Here is a 24,770-nt window from a genome sequence, read left to right on the forward strand (position 1 = left end):
ATTTTATTCCATCCCTTGAATTACTATTTCCCTTTTTCCCAGCTCCGGTGCGCCATTATTTTTCGCGATAGCTCTCGCCGCGCTCGTTGGCGCCCTCGTGCTGAAAACCGAAATGTATCGCTTCTCGATGAACGTAGCCAATTAGCTGGCAGGGAAACCCTTTTACTGGAAGAAATTCGGGACATTTTTTCAGTCCCAATTTTTTATTTAACAAAAACGTACTAACAATTAGAGAAAATAAGAAAAAGAGAGATTACAAAGAAGCTTTTCGGAAGAGCCAGTTTTCGATTTTGAAGAAGCTGCTTTTTGTATATACTTGTCGAACTTTCTCGAGAGAAATGTGTACATAGACGAATCGACAAACCATTCAACTAATTATTTAAAAAAGATATTCAAAGAAAAGGGTTACTCTTCCAATTATTACATTTTTCGCATTTTGTTAAAAATATTTCATAAATTTAATTAATTGAAATTTATCGCTCGTTAATTTTGATTTTTAATTAAAATAACTCATATTTCAATTAAATCATCATTTTTTCGATAGATTATTTTATTTATTAAATCTTATATTCATTAATTTTTTTTTTCATAAAAAACATTTTTGGAACCTTTCAAAGGACCGGATAAATATCACTTTTTTGACTGTTTTTTTTCATTTGATTTTTCAAATTTAAAACTTTTGGGGAGTTTTCGTTTTTAATTTCTTGGGCGGGAAATTTGTACTTGAAGATGATTTATTTTGTTTATTCGGATTAAGTTAAAGGTTCAAAATTAAATAAAAATTACCGATTTCACGATTTTTCATTTTTTCGTGTTTCGAATTCAATTTATTATTTTTCGTGAAATTTCATAAAAAAATGAGTTAATTGATCATTTTTGAACCTGTTTTGTATTCCAGGGACGGGTTTTGAATTAGCGCTAATTTGTAAATTGCAATTAGTTTCACCTTAACTTCATTTCGCTTATTTCCAAGTGTTAATGTTTTGTACTAGCTATTTACAAAACCTTTCATATTTTGGTTAGTATCTGCTCGAGCAGTGAGAGGCTCTTAATTGCTTTTAACACGACTTTCACGAATTAACCATTTCTAGCAACGCCAAAAACACCACCACCAAACTTACGACAGGTAAATTTTTCAACAGCGAAACTCCCTGATTTTCTGATTCTCCTGATTCGGAATGAGAGAATTTGGGGTCACCAGAGTTAACCCGTTACGGGCTTGTTTCGCGGTTACGGGCTTTTCCACCTTTTTGATGAAGCAGTAGCTTTTACTGTAGAAAGTTTGACAGAAGACTTTTTGACAAGGTTCAATGCGGTTCAAAATATGAGGGCCTTATCTTTACAATGTTAACTAGACATCGACATAATGAAGCTTCAATTAGAGGTCTTTAATGTTATAATTTCAACGCGCAACTGGCCAATCAGAACGCGACGCGCGCGTTTCAAATCGAAATTTCGGGCCAAAAACATAACTTTTCTCAATTATAATTGAGCTACGAATTGTTATTGTAGAAATGGCTTATGTTTTAGGCCCGAAATTTGTATTTGAAAAGCGCGCGTCGCAATCTGATTGGCCAGTTGCGCGTACTATAAAATTAAAGACCTCTAATTGTAGCTTCTTTGTACGATGTCGATTTAAAGCCGGCTGGTATGGGTGGGGCCTCTGATTGACCATTCGGAAACAATTGAAATAAATTAGAAGTATATTTTGGAAAGTAATAAAAATGTCGAAAAAACTGTTCGAATTTGCAACGTTTTAATCTCCGATCGCTTTGAGATGGCCCACGCCCATGTTTTCAGTCAATTCTATTTGATCCTTTTTTATTTTGATCCAAATAGTGGCGAAACGTATTTTTAGAAAAAAAAACTATATTTCGGTTTCTCTCTTTTGATTGATGATGGAAAAAGTTCATTTTTGTGTTTTAGATGTGCTTCTTTTCGACTTTGGGATGAGCGTACTTGGACTGATTGGATGAGCAAAGAATGAAGTCGCAATTTACTTGATAATTCTTGATAGTTTCTTTCTAGTAGCGGAGATATTTATTTTCTAGCAGTAGAGTAGTCGAATTTATAATTATCAAGGGCTGACCAAAGGGTCAAATGATCATACCAGATGAGGGGAGCCAACAAGCAAGCTTTGGATCGTCGCTAATTCTCTCTGCCACTCTTCTCAGGTACAATTCCTAAGAATAAGGGGAGGGCGTCAGGAACAGACAAAAGAATTTCGACAAATTCTGCGTGGGCGGCTAATCGGCTGCTGATTAGCCAGCTATCCGAATCCAGGCTTCTGATTGGTTGAAAATTTCCACGTAAACTTATCAAGATTTTTTGTCGGCTCCTGAAACCTCCCCGTATCAATATCTAAGAATAAGGGTGTAGCTTTACTATCTCAACAAGAGCTCGATTTAACGACGGCTAGTACTCTTCTTCAAAGTTCTCTCCAAGAACGAAAAACCGCGAGGCGAATTAGGGAGTACTTTTAGATAATAATTCATTATGGTCATATCTGAGGTAGTTCCCTTAGAAATTCTAGCTTAGTTAAAAATTGCTAATTTTTTTTGTGATTTTGAATCGAAAGAGAGGGTCAATTGGTAAAATCTCGTTTTAGTCTGATCGTGGTCGCTGTCAAGTCCGCCTCGTGCTTCAAGCGCAAGGACGAGGATGAAGTCCTATCAACCGTCGATTCGTTTACAATAAGTCGATGGAGCTGTCTGTGCAACTGGTGGGCCAGCTCTGAGCCGCTGCGGTGGAGCGAGGACGACAACAAATTCACCACAGATTCCGTCAAGGTGCTTGTTATCCCCAGACGCGGGAGAGAGCGTTTTTCCCCACTTTAAAGTTGACTCAAAAGTTGATTCAGCAAGCCAATCGATCAATTGAAAATTAATCGCGACGATAGGAAAATAAGGCGCTTCTAAACTAAAAACTGGAACGCGGGCACTGTCAGTAGACTGATAACGTGTTGATAGATACGCTCAATCCACTTACAACGACGCGCTCTTCCGAAAAAGCGATCGAGAAAACGTTTCATTTTGCATTTTTCGGATTAGCAATAAAGATCGTTTAGCAACTTTCATTTTGAGAATCGCATTTTCCCTTCTTCCGATTGGCTTAAAGCTCTTTACGCAAGATCGTGTCGACCAATCAGAGGCTTGATCAAAATATTCGTTATCGTGATGATCAGTTGTAGAAAAAAATTTCAATTGCTTCATACAATAACGAGTCTTTTAATCGAGTTCCTGATTGGTTGACATATTCTGAGCTCCGTTAAGCCAATCAGGAGCTTGATTATTTTCATCAAGCCTCTGATTGGCCAATCAGAAGCTTGATACGACGATAGGCTTTCCTTAGAAGCATAATTGACCTAGATTTTAAACCTGTTTATTTCAGTCCATGGACATCAAAAAAGAGAGCAAAAAGGTACGTGATGGAAAATCATATCTTCCGAAAGGTGTGGACGGCGTCGGTCCCTCGACGAAAAAGTTCCTCGAGCTCGGGCCCGAACAAATGCTCCCTCAGGCGGACAGACGGCAGCTTGAAGATAATCGCCTCGTCATGAAGGTGCGTAAAAACTCGAGTTCCGTTAGCACTAATTAACACGGTTAATGTTCAGGCGTATTTGATATCAAAGCTGGTGGCTGCCCGGTACGACTTCACGGATGGCGAAATGACGTTCCAGGACCAGGCAGAAGGTAACATTTGATTGACATGAGTAAACATGATGCAACTACGCTAATCGAGTTCACCAAAAATACTCGAAAATTTTGCTCCAAAAGTAAATTTCGAGTGATCCAAAATTCTACAACGGGCTCTCTTGATAACGAATACTTTCATTCTTTCTTCTCATTGGTCAATTTGAAATTTTTCAATTTGAAAAGGAATCCTTTTGGCCTGCTTATTTTTTGACCAATCAGATAGGTCGATGAAAATTTTCGTATTCAAAACAAGCTGTTGTAGAAAATCGGTTTTCATCCTTTTTACCTTATTTTCATTTTTTGACCAATGAGGAACTTTGATGACAAATTCGCTATTCTTTCATCCGTCTGTAGTCTAAACGGGTTTTTCTTAATTGAAACAAGATTTTTTCAACTTTGTAATTGAATCGACATAAATCGAATTAATTAAAATTTTCTCCTCGAGGATAATATGTTACTGGTTCATCTCGCTCTGTTTTTAAAACAAGTTCTTTTGAAATGGATCAAAAGAAAAAAGAGAACAATTATTTTATTTCGCCGATGCACGATTTCTCAATTGACATGCTCAATTTTCAATTGCTCGCTAATTACGTCCCTAATGCACTAATTGTACTAGAAACGAAAAAAGAGGCCAGATGCAATTTGAAAGATTCAAACCGCGAAAAATTTCTAATAGCGTGATAACATGATTTTGTCCAAACTTTTTCAAGCGATAAAATAGAGCTGATAAACTTGCTTTGCCAGAAATTACATCCAACGCGGTTGAACGCAAAACACAGCATTTTTCGTTTTTTTATTAAGAAAATTTAGCCAGAATGAACTTTGGGAGAGCATATTTTTCTTCCGATACAGCGGGTAGTTGGACTAACAGTAGTTGTTTTTGGTTCTGCCAGTTGATATGAAAGTATGCCAGCTATGAAGAGCAGAAAGAGGATGATCATCAAAATGATGAGAATTTTTCCATTGAAAATCTTTCTTATTCGGGGGCAGTCGGACTGTTTTTCATCGCTGAAGACTTTCATTATTTCTTAAAAAATGTTCGCTTAGTTGATTTCGAAACTCGGTTTGTTCTAACTGAATAGAATAAACATAATTTCCAAGCGCCCTTGGTAATTATCCAGGCTGACGAGCCGTGAAACTAACCGGGATACAAAGGCTGAGAAAGAGGGTAGCCATCGTAGAAATTCCTCGGGCACTTTTTTGACGAATTTTTCTATTTTTCAAAAGAGTCGTTATTTTCATTTGGTTCACATGAGCTGAATTTAAGGACCAACCGTCAAGATTTGAAAATTTGATCGAAAATCTTAAGGGTATCAGCCCGAAATCACTGTTTGAAAAAATCAATCCCACTTGACGGAGGGGTCCTTAAATCTGGATATTTTTAAACGTTATCATACTGACATCCTTATTCTATTCTTTCAGAGACAACAAGATTTTGCTCATTTTTTCGTTCTAGCGCAAACAGGTTCTCTTCGATGTTTTTGCTGTTTGAACACTTGGTTTTGAATTTTCCAATTCTCATCATTATTTTTTTTGTTTCTAGTGCGCCGCTGCGTAATTTTCATGTTCAAACAAGAAAAGAGCAGAGTGCATTTTTCACGAATTTAATTTAGCTTCAAAATTGAAACGAGCACCAGTTCCAGTTTCAATCTTGTTTTTTGGCGAGTTGCGGGAACGTGCTTTTTTCAGCCGTTCTTTTTTAAGGGTTTCCAGATTGATAGAAACAACATAGAAAATAACATTTTCAGGAATAACAAACGCTCTAAATAAAAGTTCAGTTTAAGGGCCTCCCTTAAAAGATAATTTTAAAATAATTTTACGCGAAACGGTGCTTTTTCGATTAACGAGGTCTACCCCCTTAACTCCATTCCATAAATTCTTAGAATCAAAGTCCAGGGCTTTAAGGGCATCCTTCCATTAAAAGATAATTTTGAAATAATTTGACGCGAAATCATCATTTTTTCAATTAACAGGGTCTATCCCCTTAACTTTATTCTTTAAAATAATAATTATTATTTATATAAAAAAAAAGATCAGGGCTTTAAGGGCCTCCCTAAAGATAATTTAAAGAAAAATTGACGCGAAACCGTTGTTTTTCGAATAACATGGTCTACCCCCTTAACTCAATTCTTTTAGAGAAACAGATCAACGTGGAAGACTACAAGCTGCGGACGCAAAATATGTACAATCTTCTTTACGCTGGGCAGATTGCTGTTGATACAAAGGAACAGTTTTTAAATCAGAAACACAAGAGCTTAAATAAGGGTTTCACGGTGTAAAACTGTGACTCAGGCAACTCGTAAGCAACAGCGCACTGCTCTCAAGCGTCTGAAAAAGTCCAATCTGAACAGCCGGCCGAACAAGATCAAGGAACTCGCCAAGCAAATGAAAGAAGAAGCGAACCGACCGCCCCCACCCGCCGTTGATCGGCAATCTTCGGGAATCGGTTCTACCGGCGACATTTCCAAAGCCGAGACGACTACGGTGGCGACAACGACGGCAGCGACTAATGATCAGTCGAGCTACAATTCGAGTGGATCAAAGATTTCGCAGTTTTTGAGGAAACTCAAATTCAAGAGCTCGAGGGACTCGGCTGTTGGATCCAGTCTTGGATCGGTCGATCAGCTTGGCGCGGCTCCTGTTAAAACAGTTGAAAAAGTATTTCATTTTTCAGAAACATTCATTTTTTGCAAACCTGAGTCAGGATTCAAAAAGTACGCACTGAAATTTTCATCCAATCAGAATCCTGGATTCGGCTAATCGGCCAATCAGCAGCCGAGAAGCCGCCCACGCATAATTTGTCGGTTCTTGACGCAACCCCTTAGAAAAATCATTTTTTTCAAATCCTGACTCAGGTTTTGATTTCTACACAGGTTGCAAATTATCGATTTGGAGACCCTTAAACGAATGATAATTTTCTAGCGTGATTCGATCATTTTAAGATCTTGGCTAAGCCTCTTAAAACGTAAAAAAGTGACTCAAATGGTGGCATAATGTTTCGTAATCGTAAAATTTTCTAAAAGACGATATGCAAATAACGCGGCCAAACTCCCTTAAAAACACTCTTTTCAGAATACCAACTGGGCGACGGCGAAGAAACCCTCTCACATCACCTTCGCTGGTGCGCAATTTTAAAATTCTAGCGCAACAATTTCAAAAAGCTCGCTTCTTTTTTAAAAAAACTCACATTCTGTACAATTTTCTCAAAACTCAAAAGTGAAAACCTTCTCAAAAGTACAAAACGAAACCCCCTAACAAAAAATAACATGTTTTACATGATTTTTTCTGTAAAGACATTCTCAGAACCAAAACCAAGTACTTTTTTTAATTTCTTTCCTAAAACACACAAATTCGAAAAATCACCGCTTTTCGCTCGTTTCTAGCCCCCTTTTTTCTAACTGTACAATTTCCCATTTCACATTCACTTTCTGACTCTCGATTCTGAGCAACGCCAAATATTGCAAATAAAATCTCTTTCTCCTCTGTAAACGTTTCTGACTCATCCTTTTTTTGATTAATTTCCGCTAGATGAAAATTCGAAAGCAAAAGATTTTCGAAGAGATTTTTGAAGCAGGAATAGTATTTTAATACAATGTCTACTAGCAGGTACATTATGTATTAAGGACCCCTCCGTCAAGTGGGACTGAATTTTTCAAACAGCGATTTCTGAGTGATCCCCTTAAGATTTTCGAAAGATTTTTTGCTCATAGTAAAGCCCAATAATTGGTCGAGGGCAACAAAAGTAAAAACACACTCGTTCACTTCTTAAGGGTGTCGCTTCGCTAGGTTAAAATTTCAAACATCGATATTTCTGGGATAACTTTAAGTAACATAAAAACAATAAGATTCATAAAAAAATTGGGGACCCCATATTTTTAAACGCAAATTTTGAGGATTTTTGATCTGTTAATGTGGAGACACCCTTATTTTTTTGAGTTTGAAAACTGATTATACTTAGCTTCCGCTATTATGATAAAATTTAAATAACAAGGTCTAACTGAAAAAGACTGGCAATTATGATTTTCAATTTTTCAACTTGTGGATCTTGTGCATCCTCAAAAAAAAATGCCTCAGTGCTTCTTGTGAAGTTGCCGGCCGAGATAATTCCGGATCTGAGATCTGCCAAGCTGGAAATTAGGAAGTGGCTTATCGATAAGTAAATATAATATTCTAGCGAGTCATCAGTTTTCTCTGACGCAAGCAGCAGCGCGTACATTTCCCCCAGACTTATCATTTCTGACGGCTCGACGAGCACTTATCCAGGTTCGTATGCCCTTAAGTCAGCACTTTCTCAACATAAAAAATTATTAAGGGAGTGCGCGCGTTATCAAACCAATCTTGAAAAAGTCGACTTCGAAAAGCAGCTTTTGTCAAATTTAATGGTCTTCTTGTAAAAATAAGAGAGTGATGCCCTTAAACTCGACGCACTTCCGTGAGCGGGCTACGTAACAATACTAGTATCCTGCCAGTTAATCCACCGCAAGTACTTCTTTATCGCAAAATTAAAAACCGCCCGGCGGAATCGAGATATAAAGGATTAGATCATAATCTTACCTTTTATTCTCAATTTGAAGAGTTTCAAAAATTCGAACTTCTAAATTCTAAGTCAGACCTTTAATTTTGACAAAAGCGCCAGTCCTGATGTTAAAACGAGTGAGAAAGCTTTTCCGTATGAAGAAAGAAGAGAACGAGCCAGGGCAGTTTTGGAAACCTTCAGCGACAGAAGCAAGAAAGAACTAGAATCGGCGGCGATCAAGTACAATCATCAGACAGTAGCTCAAACTGACGAATCACAGGAACAAGCAAGAATAAGGATTTGAACTCTTATAGAGAGATTTCTCGTAAATCAAATCGATTAAATTTTACGATGAAAGATGTAATAATGATCCTCTGGAAAGACAAGAATTGATTCAGCGATACGAAGAAAAATCGCCAACACTTGTTCAGAAAGAGAAAAATATGATTGAAGAAATTGTCCAGATTGCTCGGGAAAGAAAAGATTCAGAAGATCTACCGGCTCAAGAAAACAAATTTGAAGGTACAATTGAAAATTTTAAAATAAAAAGCATTATGTTAGTGATACCCTTATTTTGTAAAGTTATTATCATAAAAATTAGCTTAAATTTTAATCAATCAAAATAGTTATAAAAATTTATTAAAATTATTTATAAGAATTAATTAGAATGAAACATTTAATAAATTTCGCAACTTGATTTTTATCTAGAATAACCTGGTTATAAAACAATTTCAGCCCTGTTAGCGGAAAAAGCAGCTGTTGTTCCTGACACGAACTCTTTGGCAATCAACCGAAAAGTCGCGCCAGCTCAAGAGATAGAGCGAGAGCAAGAGTCCACGAAGAAGAACACCGATAATTCCGCCGCTGACAAGAGTTCTTCTTCAACTGGCGAATCGGAGAACGACGCTTTCAAATTCTATTTAGCGGCCTCTTTCTTCGGTGCTCTGGCGCTGGGGACTGTGCTTTATCTCAAAACGCAATAAACGCGGGCTAAAAGTGTTTTGATTACGGCGCCGATTCTAATGACAGCATCTAAAAACAATGTATGGAGCCGCGCCGATTGGATTAGATGGACACGATCAAATAAACCTTCGAATTTACACGTGTTTTATTAACATTCAAAAAGACCTTTTGACTCGACCAGAAGATACTAATTGACTCGCTTACTTCCTGCTCAGCGGCGTGATTCGCATCGGCACGTGCTAAATTTGTTATTTTAAGAAGTTATTCATCGTAAAGCTTTTTTGTCAAACTTTTCTAATAAAAGATATAATAAGGGTATCACTTCCTAATTTGAACTTACGGTCGAGAAGCCGCTTGCGGCTTCGAGCAGAGACATGAAAAGCCGCGCTTTGCGCGGCTTATTTTTTTTCGACTCGAAGCCGCAAGCGGCTTCTCGACCGTAAGTTCAAATTAGGAAGTGATACCCTTATTATATCTTTCATAGGGAAAGTTTAAAGCTTGAACTTGTTTTTGTAAAAGTTTCAACTTGAATGTTGAGACTTTCTTTGGGTAGCTCCTTAAGTCGAAATGAGTTTAATTTGTTGCAAGGAAAGATGAGGCGACCTCAGCCAACGTCAGAGCGAGCGAAAATCTCAACACTTGCGGTGGCCGGGCCTAACGCGCTTACGGTTAGATTCTTCCGATTGCGCCGCTGGAAGTCGTCAAGATCTACTTGCTCGTCGATGTCGGTCGAGTTGTGGATCCGGCGGTAGAACTCGTTGTCGTCGTCGATAGGACTTCTATCGAGACGAATTCGATTGCGATAGGGGCTTTGAAGAATGGAGAATGGAGGATGATAATGAGGAGAATGGGCTACCTGAGCTGATTGTAATTGAGCTTGTTCATGTACGCCAATTTTGTATTGTTCATATTATACAGTGCTTTCCCGTCTGCCGTCCTGTTATTAGCGTTTTTCGTGATGTATTTTGACTCGGAATTGGAGCTACCGAGAAGGTTCCAAATTGGAGGGAAGACGACTCTGCCTTTTCGGAAGACCTGGAACCAATCAAAAGTGACTTTTCAACGCGAACTTACTCTTGAAATAGAAATGTCGAACTGATAAGAAACTGAAAGATTAAGGAGATCGGTGAGCATGGAAACAACGCCACCAAGCCATGTGAGCCCGGCGAGAATCCAAAAGAACACCATCACTCTGTACAAGTTGAACACGATTTTAATATCTTCGGGCCACTCGTTCTAAACACCATAAGCCCGCGTGTTCGTGAGATTTGTCAAAAAAGCATACCGGGTCGCACTTTTTGCTCAGTCCTGTTTGGTTGTTGATCACATCATCTTGCGATGGCACCGGGTTAATCAACTCACTTTGCATGGTTTCCTTTTAGTAATCGAGGCGTTTGTTAGTCGCCCTACTTAAGCCAAGAAATAGTTATCAAATAATTACTGTCATTTGATTACTGTAGCTCGATTTTAAATCATTATCTTGTTGTTTCTTCGTCTCATTTACTTAGAAATTGAGTAAATGAAATTAACCAATAAGAACATCGAAAATTTGAGTTGAACCAATCAGAAGCCATATTTAATCCTTAGCCTAATTTTGAATGAATAAGCAATGGGGGACTCTTAATAATTAAGCTGAGAAGATTAACCAATAAGAACGTCTCAAATTCGAGTTGAACCAATCAGAAGCGACATTTAACCCTGATCGTTATCTTCACTGAATAAGCGATAAACCAATATGAACCAATAAGAGCCTCGAAATGTTGAGTTGGACCAATCAGAAGACCCGTTTATTCCGAACCCTTGAATCGACAGACACATCTGACAAAATCCCTTACCCTCTAGCCTTAACCAGTTAAATTTCTTTCTGTGAAACCATAACATAAGCACATGGACTCGTTTTTGACATGGATGGCTTTTGACATTGGCGGTTCATTTCGCGGTATCAAGTCGCCAAATCCGATCGTTGTCAGCGAGATGACGCTATTTGATTGTCCAGTTATGGCAAAGAACAAGTTGACCGTACCTGTAGTAAATGGCGTCGAGCATGCTCCAATCTGAATTTAAAAAGAAGAAGAAGAAAGTGATCTAAGAGCTAATTAAAATGTCGACATCGCAATCAGCCGCGCGTGACATTTTCTAAATTCACTTGCGCGCTCAATTTACCTTCGACAAGGGTAAAAACGTAGCTTGGAATGACGATCAACAAAATGCAGCCAAGGATAACGTAGAGCGAAGAAATTGCGCCAGGGGAAATTTTCGTCATTGATTTTGATTGGAATTTCTTTCAGCAAGGCTTTTTTTGCCCAAAGCAGAAATATGCAGGTTTTTTTCGTTTTTATTTTTCGAATTTTTTATCGAAATTATCGAAAATTTTCAAACTTTTCGAAATTTTTTTCTCAAAATTTTCGAAATTTTTCGAATTTTTCGATTTTTTTTTCGAAATTTTCGAAATTTTTCGAATTTTTCGATTTTTTTTTTCGATTTTTTTTTTTCGAAATTTTTTCTCGAAAAGTTTTCGAAACTCCTATTTTATTATTCGAAAAGCCGTGTCTTTACAATGTCATCAATTTTGTAGCTGATGAGTTCGGCAAGTGCACCGACCATATATGCAAAATAGGGGATTCCAATGACCGTGAAGGTTATGCAAAACAACTTGCCGTGGTTGGTGGAGGGCGAAATGTTGCCTGAAATCCGATTACGAGTTTATTAATTAACCGAGGCGCCACTTTTTAATCAAAACTCGAAATTATGACGCTCCATAATTTTAATTTCTTGCGCGAAAAGTTCGAGCGTCCGAGCGATTTACTCTGCAAATATTATGTTATTTCTTGATTTTTTCTTTAGAACGCTCGGACTTACCGTATCCAATCGTAGTAGCTACTGTGCCCGCGAAGAAAAAGGCGTTGTGGAAGTTCCAATGATCTGTACAATCTTTCTTCAGGGCCAAGTAATTGTTGATGCCGAATTGGGCTGTGCGTTCCATCACTTTTCGCACTGTTTCGCCTTTTATACTCTTTTCATTTGGCTCAATTTTCCAATCATCATTTCATAGAATGACATTTTCATATAATATGCAATTTGCGGATTTTACGAATCTTAACCCGTTGCCGACCGCGTGGCAATTTCGCTGCCACGACACGCCCCGAGGCTTGATATAAGGCATTCTTATTGGCGTAGAATGCAATTTTAAGCCTCCCGCATTCTACGCCAATAAAACTGCCCTATTTCGAGCCTCGGGGCGTGTCGTGTGCTCGCGCACGGCAACGGGTTAAGACAGTGACACCCTTATTCGTTTTACCCTTTTTTCCGAATTTTGAAGGGGAAACCCTTATTTTCTTCATGAATCATGAGCCGTTCCAGAAGCTCATCATTAAAACTTTTTGCGAGAACAGGAGCCGCAATCGCCTTCCAGACCTTGATGTACTCCTGCACCTGCGTCTTGTTGTTCTGAATGGTCTTCCACGCGTTGTCTTCTCGTTCCTGCGAGCAGCTAAATATTACAAAAGTAATAAACTATCGTCGTTAATACCCAGGATTATAACCCGCTTAGAAACAAAAAATAATCAAGCTAGCTATAATCCTGCCAATGTAATACTTGCAATTTTTCGAAGAACTTACTCGTAAGATTTCCATTCCATGATCAGTTTTTTGATGACTTCAGAGGTGTTGTTGGAAAGCGTCTCATTTTTGTTCCACTGATCGATTCCATCGCAGAACTTTTTGTTCAGCCCAAAAATGTAAAAATACTGAGTTTGGATCACGAAACCATCAACTATCGATATTATCGTCAATATCGTTTTCAATGATCGATGAGCATAATTAATTTCGGAATGAGAAATTGGTGACCCGTTCGGCTCATTGCCAAATTCGTCCTTTTTTTCGCGAACTTTTGATTTTGCGTCGTCGCAGCGCTTTTTTGGGTTTTCAAGTCTTTTGGCCAATGAAAATGCAGGAAATAAGCCTTGAGCCAATCAGAAAGCTTCGTTCTATTAATCGACCAATAAGAAATGTTCATTGAATCAATGAGCCAATAAGAATGCTTAATTCATCTTTTAAGCCAATAAAAACGATTTATTTGAATTTATATCATGTCAAATTCAAAGGCCAATCAAAATGCCGAATTTAAGCGTTGAGCCAATGAGAAAGCTTTGTTCTATCAATCGGCCAATAAGAAATGTTCGTTCAATCAATTAGCCAATAAGAAAGCTTGATTGTATTTTTGAACCAATAAAAATGCTTGATTTCACTTTTTGGCCAATAAAAACGCTCGATTTGAATTTAAAGCAGCTAGAACATCGAAAAACCTTTCCTTCTCTTCAAAAGGCTGTTCGAGTTTTTGGAAGACCGCGGCGCCTATCTGAAAGCACAGAATATTTGAAACATTTTTGTCGCATTGTTTTGTATAAAAAGAACGCCGCTTGCGCTCGTTTTAGAACACAAATGAACGGCTTGGCTGATCCGGTGCTAGCATTGAGCTCATTCCGAATTGAGCAATTCAGCAGCTGTCTCTCTCTTACCAAAAGGTAGACAATGTACACGGCGAGCATAAGCAAATAAGCCCACCATTGCATTCGCACCATGAGAGCATCACTGAAAACAGCAGTTAGCTGACTTTTCTGTCTGAGCGACTTTTCTCGAAGCCAAGGATTTTGCAGTAGATAGGGAAAATAGCAAGTGCGCGCTCAATTAATCCGAAACCATAATTAGCTAATCCCTTCTTCGGCGCATGCTCATCATCAATTTTCCTGAAACCAGACTTTCTTATCTCTTGTAATGAAGCTCAGCCCAGACAATAGCCAAATAAAAGGCCTTTTAATGCCACATTATAAACAGTAGATCCATACTGTTGTTACTATTCTACTTTTGGAGAAACAGTCGGGAGTTGGAATGATTGAAATCATATTAGGGATCAATTTTGCTGCATATGGCCCGGGTAATAGCCGCAATATCGGCACTTCTTTTTATATGCCTCGCTTTATTAGAACACTTTAGTAGCCACGTGACCCTCGGAGGTTCAATCAGAACTTGGAAGATTTGAAAGTACAGAATAAAAAGACTATTAAAAGCCATCATTGTTTAGCAAGGAAAGGAAGGAGGTTTTTTCAATTTGTCAAAAGTAAAATTTTTTAACAAACCCGAGTTTCTCATTGGTCCAGTCGGAAATTTCGATCGTCTTATTGGCTAAGACGCCAAAAACGAGTTATTTTATATTTTTTTTATTGGACCAGTTAAAAATCAATCCAGTAGCCAATCAGAAGCTCGAATTTTCTCTGATGGCCAATAAGAAACTGGGATTTGGTATGTAACTTCTTTTGGCACTTGAATCGAACGTACCAGAGAGTACGTCAGGCATTCTTCAGATCTTAACTTAAATCCTTCTGATAATAAATGCGCGTTTTATGTCCAAAACAAGCGTTTGTTTAAAATCTTGGGATTTGCAAAATTCAACGAGCACACGTTGCGCGCTGAGTCAGACAGTCCACAAACAACTTTACTAAATTTAACGCTTTCTATGATCGCTGAAAACTTTCATTTTCAAAATGGAAAGAAAAAAGAAAATGAATGGAAAGGTTTGTTTTGCAAAGGGCGCTGGCGTATTTTGGGTCAAGGCGGGTTTAAAGTGCTTTTTTTCCATTTTTAGATGCAGCGTTGTGGAAATTTTCTTCACATAAGTATTAAAAAATGCTGGTTTTAAAAATGAAATATCCAATTAAAAAACGTTGTTCAGCGGGTAAACCAATAAGAAAGCTTCTTTTATAAACTCACCTTTATTCTGTTTCAAAGATAATTCAAAAATAAAGGCTTTTAAAAAGACCCAATCAAAAAGCGTTATTTAGTCATTCAGCCAATAAGAAAGCCTTATTTCAAAGTTACCTTAATTTTGTTGCTCAGTAATTCCAGATAATCCTTCTTTTTCGAAAAATCTTCCTTCCAATCTTTTTCTTTTTTTATCTCTCAACTTTCATTTTCCAGAAAGAGAAGTGCTACACTAGCTTAATCGGTGGTAAAACGCCTGCGGTTTAGGCACACATCTCGATGATCCGCCCCGAGGCGAATATGCTGGCTCCCTGGCGCCGCATTTTTCACGCATACTTTCGTATACGCATTTCGCATCAGAATTTCAAAGCGATTCGAATCCATCAATTTCTCGCTTTCTCATCTCTACCCGTCGAAAATTATTTCCTCGCCATTTAATCCAAGTTTATTGAAAATAATTATTTTCATATTTTTGAACAGTTCATTATTGTTGGTTGACGAACAAAGACATCAGCAGTGACGGCGGCTTCTCCAAACGCGTTTTGCGCGAAGCAAGTGTACGTTCCCGCGTCGGACAAGGAGGAACGAAGGATTTCGAGCTGAATGATTCCTTGGCCCCAGCTGGCGCGGAATCGGGGGTGGGTGGTCACCTCGATGGAGTTTTTGAACCATCTGATTGTTGGGCGAGGGAAACCGCGAATGGCACAGGTAAGGGTGCCACTGAAAAAGACGGGTAAGACAGAATTACTGTCTGGGCTCGACAGTCTGTGTAGAAAACCTGAGTCAGGGTCCTGAAAATGCTTAAGAGTGTCAACATCGATTTCGCCATTTTTTAACCTTATCGATGTGGACACCCTTAAATCAGGTTTTATACTCAGGTTGCCGATCCCAGATCACAAATTGGTGATCAAAAATCCAGATTTTTCATGAATTGAAAGTATTACTTATTTATTGAAATATTTATAAATTATAATAATCAGTAAAAAGAAATACTTAATTGAAAATCTGGATCTTGGACAATGATGGTCCATATCATATGGACCATATGCGTATTTTCATCGATATTTACCTGTATCCAACGACAAGGGTTCGAGTATTGAGCGGAGTAGTAAACTCCGGCTTTTGAGGCCTCTCCTGGGGAGGAATCATTTCTGCCCAGTTTGACAATTGCGGCGCATAGAGACTCAAATCCACGGGCGCAGGCTTTGGAATGCAAACTGGGCCGACTTCGACGGGAACACCGACGCCGACATCGTTGATGGCTTTGATGCGGAAGAAGTAGTTGTTTCCCACGACGAGGGAGCAGATGGAACAGCAGCTTTGACGGACGCGGTCGTAGACGACGAACCAATCATCGCTGCGTTCATCGCGCTTTTCCACCAAATATCCAGTTATGGCGCTATTACTGTCGCTTCTCGGAGGCTTCCACTGTAACTCGACTGTATTCGAGACCACTTGCAAGATCTGAAAAGAGACATTCTATCAATCTCAACTTTTTTTATTTACATTTTCTAGCGAAATACATGTATTTTGGGCGTTCTTTAGAAATTTATTTTTTCCTGATCCTGTTGATCCCAAAAAGGGTTGTTTTGGAAATTTCGCGTAAAAATATTCGTGCGGCGATAAGCCCTCCCGCCTTATCGTTCAAAAAAGAAAATCAGCAGTGCTACTGATAAAGGAAAAAAAGAACGAGGAAATTATGATTATCGATCCCTCGAATGTTGGACAAGAGTATCCTTGTACCGGGCGTAAGAACAAGTCGATTAGAAATTTAAAATAATGGACTAACCGTTGGCTCGAGCGGCGGGCCAGGAACATTTACCACTAGAAGATGTAATTTTACGAAGTCCCGGTAATTCCCATCGAGCAGCTGAATACTGTAGCTTCCGCTGTCGTCTAGTTCGGGCGACGAGACGTACAGTGATGTACTGTCAGAGCTAAATAATCATGCTAGCTTGCATAATTATTGATCAAATCGGGTCATATTTTCAGCTAAAACTTACCTGGAGTAGATTTTGAATTCTGACGGAATCGTCCGAGCCCCATTTGCTCCATCATCCCTTATCCATCGAATTGATGCGCCTGGATTTGCTTCGAAGGGGATTTTGATCGTGAATTTCCGCCCGGCTTTCACCTTGATTGGGCCCTGCCAATGGGTTAAAATTATTTGAGCGAGCATTTTTGGCAATTTATTTGATCAATTTTTGACCAATTATTGGCAATAATGCTGATTTTTATCGATTATCTTGGAGAATGCTGTTGGACGAATTTGGTAACGCGAAAAAATTCAACCCGAATTTGGCTTGAGCATATTCCTTGGAGGTTGAAACCGCGGATTGAGGATAAACTTGCCGGTGCGCAAGGGTCCAATTTCATTCCACGGTCCTCTGCCATTCTCCATGACCGCACAAATGCGAAATCTATAGTCGATATTGCACTCCAGCGCGGTGACGGTTGCCTCGTGCTTGCCTCCTTGAACTTGCAACAGATCCATCCAGATTGGGACGGCGTTCTCCGCCCTTCCCTCGCTCGCCTCAAAATACATACAGTAATGAATGCAACGGTGCTTTTTGAATTTTTAACGAAGGATGACCTAAAAAGAAGTTACCTCAGTTTGAGTATGAAGTATTTGAACTTGAAGATTGAATGAATGAATAACTTCCCCGCGGGTCGAAATTGGCCTTCTCCATTTTAGCTGGATACTGTTGTCGCTTACTTGAGCGGTCCTAGAATACAGTCAGGCTTTTTTCATCCCTGAGAGAGCTTGATTTTTCGTTTAGCCAATAAGAGGGCTCGATTAAAAATCTCAGCCAATGAAAAAACCGAATTCCTCTTTTAGCCAATAAAAACGCTTGAATCTTGGTAAGAGCCAATAAGAAAGCTTGATTTTACTTTTGAGCCAATGGAAATGCTAGATTAAAGATTTCATCCAATCAGAAAACCGGATTCTCTTGATGAGCCGATCAAAACACTTGAATCTTGGTCAGAGCCAGTAAAAAAGCTTGATTTCATCTCTAAGCTAAAACTGTGAATTTCTTTATAGGCTACAGAAATTTTAGTACCGTGAAACCGAGAATAAGAGACAAACGCTTCTAAATGGCGAAATTTGAGGCGCTCTAATTTTCTAATGTTTTTGCCAAGAAAAGGAGGCCGTTGCGTCATTTGTCAGTGTCGGAATTCGTCGTTAGCGGGATGAAAGCTATAATCTCGAGCGTCCAGACAATTTCAACGTGTAGAAAGTACACGTTGTCGTGAATTTGCAATCCACAAATTGTTTAGCGGTATAACAAACCTCCGCGCTCGTATATTCACAAAAAGGGATTATCCGATGCGATTACTTAATTACGGTACCTTCTACCACTTTGGGAAGCACTGACTTTTAGAGAAAGGGCAATCATTCAATCCTATTTTTCCTGACCGATTTTTTCAAAATTAGATTCGAAAATAACCCTCCGAAAAATGGGGCGACACTGGTTATGTCGCCGAATGTCGCCAAATGTCTCCAAATGTCGCCCAATGTCGTAAAATGTCGCTGAATGTCGCTGAATTTCGCTGTATTTCGTCGAATGAAAGTTGCCTTTTTGGCGACATTTGGCGATATTCAGCGACATTCAGCGACATTAAGCGACATTAAGCGACAATCGGCGACATTTGGCGACATAACCAAGGCGGCCGGAAAATCGTAACTGACCTGAAAGCACAGACTTTTCCCATTTCCCCGTAAGGATCCTCCGCCACAGGCGAATTGGGACGACTCGAAGTATCCATCACGTGGTCTAGCTCCATATCAGACATGACAGAAGTCGGCTTGATAATGGAGGAATCGACCGAAGTCGACCAAACCGAGCTGCTTGACACCTGCAAATCAGAAATCAGAAAAATTAGCGAAATACCATCGAGGTTACTTGAGACGAGAAATCATCAATTATGGAGCTCGACTCGGTCGCCGTCGACATTTCATCTGACACTTCGCGGATAAGACATGGCTGAAGCTTCAAAGGGTGATCAGTCTTATCATTATATATTTGATAATATATTGGGCTACTATCGATGATTTCTTTGTTTGAAGATTGATCAATTCCTGGTGCAAATCGTGTCGTTCGAATCGATGTCTTTCCATGGCATCTTGGCATTTAGTTTTGTATCCGCATATTGAGCAGTGGGTGAACATCTTTTCATGCTTCTGTTGCTGCAGCTCAAATATTGTTGATAGTTCATGTGACATGTCCAAAACGAATGTTCGAAAACTCGTCCCTTGGTTTTGGCAAAACACAGCACGAGAGAAGTAGTACAGCAAAATTAGAAAGCCAGGCGCATTCCATCGCGTTATTAAATTACGAGAAGTTCAAAGGGAGGAGATTTTTATGTGGTCAGAGAAATGAGAAAGGAGAAGAAATGGCGCGTCTTAGAATGTTCCATTAAGAAAATGATGCTTCTTTGTTACTGTAATTTCAACAAAGACTTTCTCATTCAAGTCTGACGGGTGTGAATAATTTCGCTGCAAACTCACTTGTCACTGCAATCATGGAAGAAAACTCGTTTAAACCTTGTGCGAAAGCAAATGTCTTTTGATGGGTGTCTGGTAGTCGCATTGTTCTCCGTGCTCATTTTTCAAGTCGCATTTGAAGACTTGCCCGCCTTGGCATTTTTCTGTGTGGTAGTTCTTTTTGACGGCTCGGAATATTGGATTCCAATTGGAGATAGAAAATTCCAAAAACCGTTCCCAAAGATCCCAACTTGCGAAAGACTTCAAACACTTTGCACATTTATAGGGCCTTTCTCCAGTATGACGCCGTTTATGTCGATCAAGTGACGATTTGTGACTTGCCCGGGATGCAAAACTAGCAAAAAACAACCACCTACAGTAGAGTGCTAAGTGCGCCTGCTTTCCTCACTCTATATTTTTTCTCTTTTGATGGGCATTTCAAGTTTGGCATCCCAAATGATATGTTTTCTGACAGACATCGCAAGTGTACCGCGACGAGTTCATGATTTTCAATTTCAATTCAACCGATTTCTGAATTGAATGATTTTAATTTGTGTATAAAACAATAGAAAACAGTAGTATTTTGTAAACAAAAGAGGTTCAGAGTAGCTAGTAAGGTTTTCTTCAATTTTCATAAATTAGGTGTTCAGGAATCAGTTCACTCGTGAAGTCGCTCAGAAGCTTCTCGAACGATGACGTAGGACTCGAGGGTGGCCTGAAATCAGCAATGAGAGCGAGAAATCAAATAGCATCAGTACCTTTCCATGGCAATTCTCGGCGACAACGGTATAAGTTCCAGTATCATTAGTCTTTGCTCGCATGAGTTCGAGCTGCACCACTCCGATTTCATCTTTTTGAATGTACTTGCCAACATCTGGCAATGGCATCTTGTTCTTGAACCAGGTGATCTTTGCTGGAGGAAGTGCCTTGACAGCGCAGTGGAGCATCGCGTTGAATCCAACGACAAGGTTTCGTTTGTTCAAAATTGTCGTGAATTCTGGTGCGTAAAAGAGCTCCTTCTTTTCCGGCAGGAAGCGGTTGAAAGTCAAGGCTTCTTTGGTAATATTAGCGAAGTCCTTTGTAATGGAATCTGGACCGACTCCGACTTCGTTGAACGCTCGGATGCGGAATTGATACTCGTTGCCGACAATCAAGTCCTGCACCTGGCACTGCTTGTGGCGAACCTTATCGTTTACAATGTACCACTCACCATCCTTGCCGTGTCGCTTAGTGCGCTTCTCGACGATGTAGCCGATGATGTCAGTGTTGCCATCATCCTTTGGCGCTTTCCATTCAAGGCAAACAGCAGTGCCAATAACTTCCTTGATCGTTGGCTTAATAACCTTGCTTGGTACATCAACAACAGCGACGTCAATTCTAGCGCTGACTTCGTTGTCGCCGACTTTGACCGTGACGAGATAAATGCCAGAGTCTGATCGTTCAGATTCTCGAATGTGAAGAATACTGCTTCCCGCAGCGTTTCTGACAGTTGCCAAAGATGGGATTTCGCCAATTTCTTCAACAGTTTCAAAGACAGGTTCTGGTGGAGGTGGAGTAGCAGCTTTAACTGGCTCTGGCGCAGTTTCAGGAGCTGCTTCTGGTGCGGCCTCAGGAGCAGCTTCAGCAGCAGGTTCAACAGGAGTTTCTGGCGCAGCTTCGGAAGAAGGTTCTGCCGCTGCCTCTTGAGCTGGTTCAGTTTCTGCCGCTGGCTCTGCAGCAGGCTCTGTCGCTCCTTCTGCTGTAGGTTCTGCCTCAGCAGCTGGTTCGACATGTGCTTCAGCTACTGGTTCAGGAGTGGTTTTAACAACCGGTTCGGGTTCGGGTACTGGTTCAGGTTCAACAACTGGTTCCGGAGTTGGAGGTTTGACTTCTCGTTCAACAAAGTTTATCTTGTTCCAGGAAATAGCTGGCTTCGGCTTGCCTTGGATAGGCACATTGAGATGGATCTTTTGGCCAACAGGGACCGTGACTCGTCTCTTCAAAGCTCTTGGAAGAACAATCTGGGGATCTTCAATCGACTCTGCGCAACAAACTGGACCAACGTAGACCCACTTAGAGCGGCCTGCAGCGTTGACAGTGCAAATACGGAAGTAGTAGTTCTTTCCGGTGTCGAGAGCGTCAAGATTGATTTTGATCGTTTGAGCTGACAGGAGATTATCTCGCGCGTCAGTCCAAGCATCTTCTTGAGCATCTTCAGCATTTGCCATGCCCATTTTGCCGGGGAGGATTTGCTGCTGAATAAGATAACCACCGATTCCAGCGGCGCCAATATCCGCTGGTTGTCGCCAGTTGAGTTCGATGGAAGTGTCAGTCAACTTGCCGAGCCGGAAGCTAGTGACTTCAGAAGTTGGCGCGATGGGCGTGAATGGTTCTGAGGGGTCAGATGGCAGGCCAGTGCCACACTCGTTGACAGCCGTGATACGAACTTGATAAGTGTTGCCGTCGACCAATCGACGCACGTGATAATTGTGGTAGTTGCAGAACTCTCCGTTGAGGCGAATCCATCGCTGGGCCTTGATCTTCTTTCGCTCGACAATGTATCCTCGGGACAGACAGTCGCCATCGTCGAGTGGAGGGGTCCAGTCGACACGGCAGCTCTCGTCGTTGAGGTCGGATATGACAGGTTTGCCAGGAGGACCAGGGAGATCGATGACCTTGATGACCATTTCGTGGTTATCTTCACCAGCTTCGGAGGTAACTCGAATACAGTAAAGGCCCGTATCAGTTCGTTTAGCGCTGTTGATCTTGAGACTTGTCTTGTCGCCTTCTTCAATGATCTGCATTCTTTTGCCATCTTCAGAAAGTGAATCGCCGTTGAAAAGCCACTCAACTTTTGGCTTAGGATCGCCAGTGATACCAAAATCGAAGGCGACAGTGCCGCCAACCTTGACGGTAATTTCCTTGGAAGCGCTCTGGTTGAGGAAGAGCTTTGGCGCTTCCTTTTTCTTTTCAATGACGACTTCGACTCCTTCCAAGCAAGCGGCCATTTTGATTGGCTTCTTGCCGTCAACGCGGTACTCGTACTCGCCTTGATCTTCAGGCTTGACGTTGTTGATGGTGATCTTTCGGATGCATCCAATATCTCGGATTTCGATTCGGTCAGATGCTTCGACTTCTTTTCCGTCTTTGAACCATTTTCCAACGGCGTCTCGATCTGAGACTTCGCATTTGAACTCGGCACTTTCGTTAAAGTTGACCTTGCAGTCTTCGAAGCCGCTCTTGAACTCGACCATTTTCTTTTCAACCAGCAGTTCAGCGAATGACTCATCCCCGTTGGTCTGGATCTGGTAGAAACCAGCATCGTCGAGGTTCGCAGCAGGAAGGGTAAGAGTGACTTCCACGCCTTGTTTCTTCATCCTGACGAGTTCGGTTCGCTGAAGCTCGATACCGTCCTTGAGGATTTTGTAGCGACCGTTTTCGGCTGAGATAGTGGCCTTGAAGACAGCTTCTTCTCCATCTGTCACGGCAAGATCTTCAAAGCCGGATACGATGGTGACTGGAGGAGCTCGGACGAAGACTTCGCACTGGGTTCGCTCGTCGCCGCAGACGCAGTAGATTGAAGAGTCGTCGGTGATCTGGGCAGAATCGATGATGCAAGTTCGCGTTGCTCCCTTTGCCGAGCATTGAACACGCTTGCTCGAGGTGATTTCCCGACCGTTCTGGAACCAGCGAACGTTGTGGGTTTCGTTGACCAGCTCGCAGGTGAGCACAATTTTGTCTCCAACTTGGTAGGCGGCGGTGTCGTTCAATCGCATCGCAAACACTTGAAATATTGATGAGCGACTGTATCAATAAAGGAACCTACTGTTTCCTTTCTTGTTATTCTTTTTTGTATCATTGAGTCGTCGGAGCATGCCACGCAAATCAGAAATGCCATATTTGAAGGCGATCTTTTCATGATCTCGAGCAGCGGCAGACTTGAATCAAAACGCTTTCTACAAAATTTTCGGTATAAAAATTTACCTTGAGGACGTTCCAGATTTCTCCAGAAACTCCGCCGCCTTCGGATTCCTTCTTCTTGCTATTTCAGACAGTCAAAAATAGGTTCAATGAAGAAAAACACACCTTGATGCACAAAATGATCATATGCGACATATGATAGATGAGATGAGAATTGAATTTTCGCGGGTTCCGAGAAATTCAATGAGCGGAAGCGATAATTATGAAAATAGTAGCGGTAGAAGATATCTGAAGAAGATATCTGCTGAAAAAATGCAGTGTGGAATGATGAACATACACTTTTTTGAGACGAGCTCTGAAGTCGACATCCATGTTTTCTTGCTCGATTTGAACGCTAGAATTTTGCTCCGATCGATTTTCTTTGCAGAAAGTACCTTTTTCGAGCCTTGCCGATGACGATTTTCTTCTCAGTTCCATCATAAGGTCCGACTTGCAAGTTGAAAGTATCCTCGACTTTCTCGGATCGGGAGAAAATCCTGACAGTGTACAAGCCAGAGTCGGACATCTTAGGCGCTTTGAATGTCATCTTAGCCTCAATTTTTCCGATGCTCTCGGTCGTTTCCATATTGTATCGGTCGCCCTTGGTGATCTCGTTCCATTTTCCTTTGATCCACACAATTCGGGGCTGAAAATTGGTGGTTGGAAATTCTGGGTGGGAGGTACCTTGTTGAGAATTTCTCCTTTTCCGAGAACGATGGTGATGGACACATCTGCGCCTTCGGAAGTCTGGATCTTCTTCGGGTTCTCTAGAATTCTCCAAGTTCCTAATGGGTCTCGATCATCTTCGGCAGGTGGCGCTTCAGCGGTTTCAGCCGGAACTTCTTCTGCTGAAGGCTCTTCTACTACCGTTTCCTCTATGTTTTCGTAAAGAAAGGATTCAAATAATTCATTCTTACCGGTCATTTTCAATGTTTCTTTCCTCTGAAAAAATACACAAAGTCGCTCGCAGGGAAGAGTCGCGCTTGCGAAGAAACTGATTCGGGCAGTACTAGGGCCTCTTCGACATAGATCAAGAAAGATTATCGCCAAAAAGTGAAGAGGACCAACCTCGACTGGATTAGTAATACTCGCGCGAAGTTTACTGCCATGCAATTTATTATGACAGCTAATTTTCACAATGTTTCTTTTCTTTGAAAAGTGAAATCAAGGAAGACTACCAGTTCATTAGCCTTTATTCAGGGTGGCAGTAATACTCTGTTACAGTCAGTGAGCTACTGTGGCGACCAAGAAGCCGGGAACGAGGATTTCTTCGATGACCTAAAAGTTTTTGTCAATTTCTAGAGCTGATGAGTCAGAAGCATAAATATCCCGTCATAGCTAATATATGAAAAGATTTGTATGACAAAATTGATTATATTCAATATAATTTAATTTTTACTCGCCCCGAAACCGG

At 40.6% G+C, this 24,770-nt stretch overlaps 6 protein-coding genes across 6 annotated transcripts; 2 read left to right on the forward strand and 4 right to left on the reverse strand.

Annotated features, from left to right (window-relative positions):
• The first annotated feature begins 664 nt into the window (after positions 1–664).
• Positions 665–7,178, forward strand: LOC145710929 (uncharacterized). The gene is made up of 9 exons (XM_081788641.1): positions 665–1,018; positions 1,092–1,126; positions 1,927–2,174; positions 2,609–2,789; positions 3,391–3,561; positions 3,614–3,692; positions 5,832–5,918; positions 5,986–6,353; positions 6,768–7,178. The coding sequence occupies exons 3-9, from the start codon at positions 2,101–2,103 to the stop codon at positions 6,828–6,830; spliced, it is 1,023 nt and encodes a 340-aa protein (XP_081644767.1). The 5' UTR covers positions 665–1,018; positions 1,092–1,126; positions 1,927–2,100; the 3' UTR covers positions 6,831–7,178.
• A 1,426-nt stretch (positions 7,179–8,604) lies between these two features.
• On the forward strand, positions 8,605–9,221 carry LOC145695369 (uncharacterized). The gene is made up of 2 exons (XM_081772366.1): positions 8,605–8,733; positions 8,947–9,221. The coding sequence occupies exons 1-2, from the start codon at positions 8,655–8,657 to the stop codon at positions 9,192–9,194; spliced, it is 327 nt and encodes a 108-aa protein (XP_081628492.1). The 5' UTR covers positions 8,605–8,654; the 3' UTR covers positions 9,195–9,221.
• Positions 9,222–9,624: 403 nt separating this feature from the next.
• Positions 9,625–10,543, reverse strand: LOC145712316 (uncharacterized). Its single transcript, XM_081790000.1, has 5 exons — positions 10,460–10,543; positions 10,249–10,410; positions 10,031–10,209; positions 9,842–9,983; positions 9,625–9,639 (listed from the first exon to the last, which is right to left on the reverse strand). The coding sequence occupies exons 1-5, from the start codon at positions 10,541–10,543 to the stop codon at positions 9,625–9,627; spliced, it is 582 nt and encodes a 193-aa protein (XP_081646126.1).
• A 475-nt stretch (positions 10,544–11,018) lies between these two features.
• LOC145712317 (potassium channel subfamily K member 4-like) lies at positions 11,019–11,453 on the reverse strand. The gene is made up of 3 exons (XM_081790001.1): positions 11,338–11,453; positions 11,198–11,228; positions 11,019–11,154 (listed from the first exon to the last, which is right to left on the reverse strand). The coding sequence occupies exons 1-3, from the start codon at positions 11,435–11,437 to the stop codon at positions 11,019–11,021; spliced, it is 267 nt and encodes an 88-aa protein (XP_081646127.1). The 5' UTR covers positions 11,438–11,453.
• A 3,942-nt stretch (positions 11,454–15,395) lies between these two features.
• On the reverse strand, positions 15,396–18,909 carry LOC145712318 (myosin-binding protein H-like). Its single transcript, XM_081790003.1, has 7 exons — positions 18,837–18,909; positions 18,623–18,789; positions 17,540–17,657; positions 16,935–17,464; positions 16,721–16,868; positions 16,001–16,395; positions 15,396–15,651 (listed from the first exon to the last, which is right to left on the reverse strand). The coding sequence occupies exons 4-7, from the start codon at positions 17,108–17,110 to the stop codon at positions 15,396–15,398; spliced, it is 975 nt and encodes a 324-aa protein (XP_081646129.1). The 5' UTR covers positions 17,111–17,464; positions 17,540–17,657; positions 18,623–18,789; positions 18,837–18,909.
• Positions 18,910–19,975: 1,066 nt separating this feature from the next.
• LOC145699278 (myosin-binding protein C, fast-type-like) lies at positions 19,976–24,345 on the reverse strand. Its single transcript, XM_081776551.1, has 8 exons — positions 24,274–24,345; positions 24,041–24,231; positions 23,752–24,002; positions 23,655–23,711; positions 23,381–23,438; positions 23,223–23,334; positions 20,176–23,180; positions 19,976–20,132 (listed from the first exon to the last, which is right to left on the reverse strand). The coding sequence occupies exons 1-8, from the start codon at positions 24,278–24,280 to the stop codon at positions 20,076–20,078; spliced, it is 3,738 nt and encodes a 1,245-aa protein (XP_081632677.1). The 5' UTR covers positions 24,281–24,345; the 3' UTR covers positions 19,976–20,075.
• Positions 24,346–24,770: the final 425 nt, after the last annotated feature.

Source organism: Oikopleura dioica, chromosome 1 (genome assembly GCF_907165135.1).
Source record: "Oikopleura dioica chromosome 1, OKI2018_I68_1.0, whole genome shotgun sequence".
Taxonomy (NCBI): domain Eukaryota; kingdom Metazoa; phylum Chordata; class Appendicularia; order Copelata; family Oikopleuridae; genus Oikopleura; species Oikopleura dioica.

What these genes read in the sequence shown, in the direction of transcription:
- LOC145710929 (XM_081788641.1), top strand. Translation starts at nt 2,101, where the DNA reads ATGATCATACCAGATGAGGGGAGCCAACAAGCAAGCTTTGGATCGTCG. An exon ending in TCACCACAGATTCCGTCAAG is followed by an intron (nt 2,790 to 3,390) that starts GTGCTTGTTATC and finishes TGTTTATTTCAG; the next exon opens with TCCATGGACATCAAAAAAGA. An exon ending in CTGTTAAAACAGTTGAAAAA is followed by an intron (nt 6,354 to 6,767) that starts GTATTTCATTTT and finishes CACTCTTTTCAG; the next exon opens with AATACCAACTGGGCGACGGC.
- LOC145712316 (XM_081790000.1), bottom strand. Translation starts at nt 10,543, where the DNA reads ATGCAAAGTGAGTTGATTAACCCGGTGCCATCGCAAGATGATGTGATC. An exon ending in TGAGCAAAAAGTGCGACCCG is followed by an intron (nt 10,411 to 10,459) that starts GTATGCTTTTTT and finishes TATGGTGTTTAG; the next exon opens with AACGAGTGGCCCGAAGATAT. An exon ending in TCGACATTTCTATTTCAAGA is followed by an intron (nt 10,210 to 10,248) that starts GTAAGTTCGCGT and finishes GATTGGTTCCAG; the next exon opens with GTCTTCCGAAAAGGCAGAGT.
- LOC145712318 (XM_081790003.1), bottom strand. Translation starts at nt 17,110, where the DNA reads ATGCTCGCTCAAATAATTTTAACCCATTGGCAGGGCCCAATCAAGGTG. An exon ending in GAATTCAAAATCTACTCCAG is followed by an intron (nt 16,869 to 16,934) that starts GTAAGTTTTAGC and finishes ATGATTATTTAG; the next exon opens with CTCTGACAGTACATCACTGT. An exon ending in ACCCTTGTCGTTGGATACAG is followed by an intron (nt 15,652 to 16,000) that starts GTAAATATCGAT and finishes CGTCTTTTTCAG; the next exon opens with TGGCACCCTTACCTGTGCCA.
- LOC145712317 (XM_081790001.1), bottom strand. Translation starts at nt 11,437, where the DNA reads ATGACGAAAATTTCCCCTGGCGCAATTTCTTCGCTCTACGTTATCCTT. An exon ending in CGTTTTTACCCTTGTCGAAG is followed by an intron (nt 11,229 to 11,337) that starts GTAAATTGAGCG and finishes TTTTAAATTCAG; the next exon opens with ATTGGAGCATGCTCGACGCC. An exon ending in CTCGACGCCATTTACTACAG is followed by an intron (nt 11,155 to 11,197) that starts GTACGGTCAACT and finishes ACAATCAAATAG; the next exon opens with CGTCATCTCGCTGACAACGA.
- LOC145699278 (XM_081776551.1), bottom strand. An exon ending in ATCGGCAAGGCTCGAAAAAG is followed by an intron (nt 23,712 to 23,751) that starts GTACTTTCTGCA and finishes GCAAAATTCTAG; the next exon opens with CGTTCAAATCGAGCAAGAAA. An exon ending in AAATCTGGAACGTCCTCAAG is followed by an intron (nt 23,335 to 23,380) that starts GTAAATTTTTAT and finishes TTTTGATTCAAG; the next exon opens with TCTGCCGCTGCTCGAGATCA.
- LOC145695369 (XM_081772366.1), top strand. Translation starts at nt 8,655, where the DNA reads ATGATTGAAGAAATTGTCCAGATTGCTCGGGAAAGAAAAGATTCAGAA. An exon ending in TCAAGAAAACAAATTTGAAG is followed by an intron (nt 8,734 to 8,946) that starts GTACAATTGAAA and finishes AAACAATTTCAG; the next exon opens with CCCTGTTAGCGGAAAAAGCA.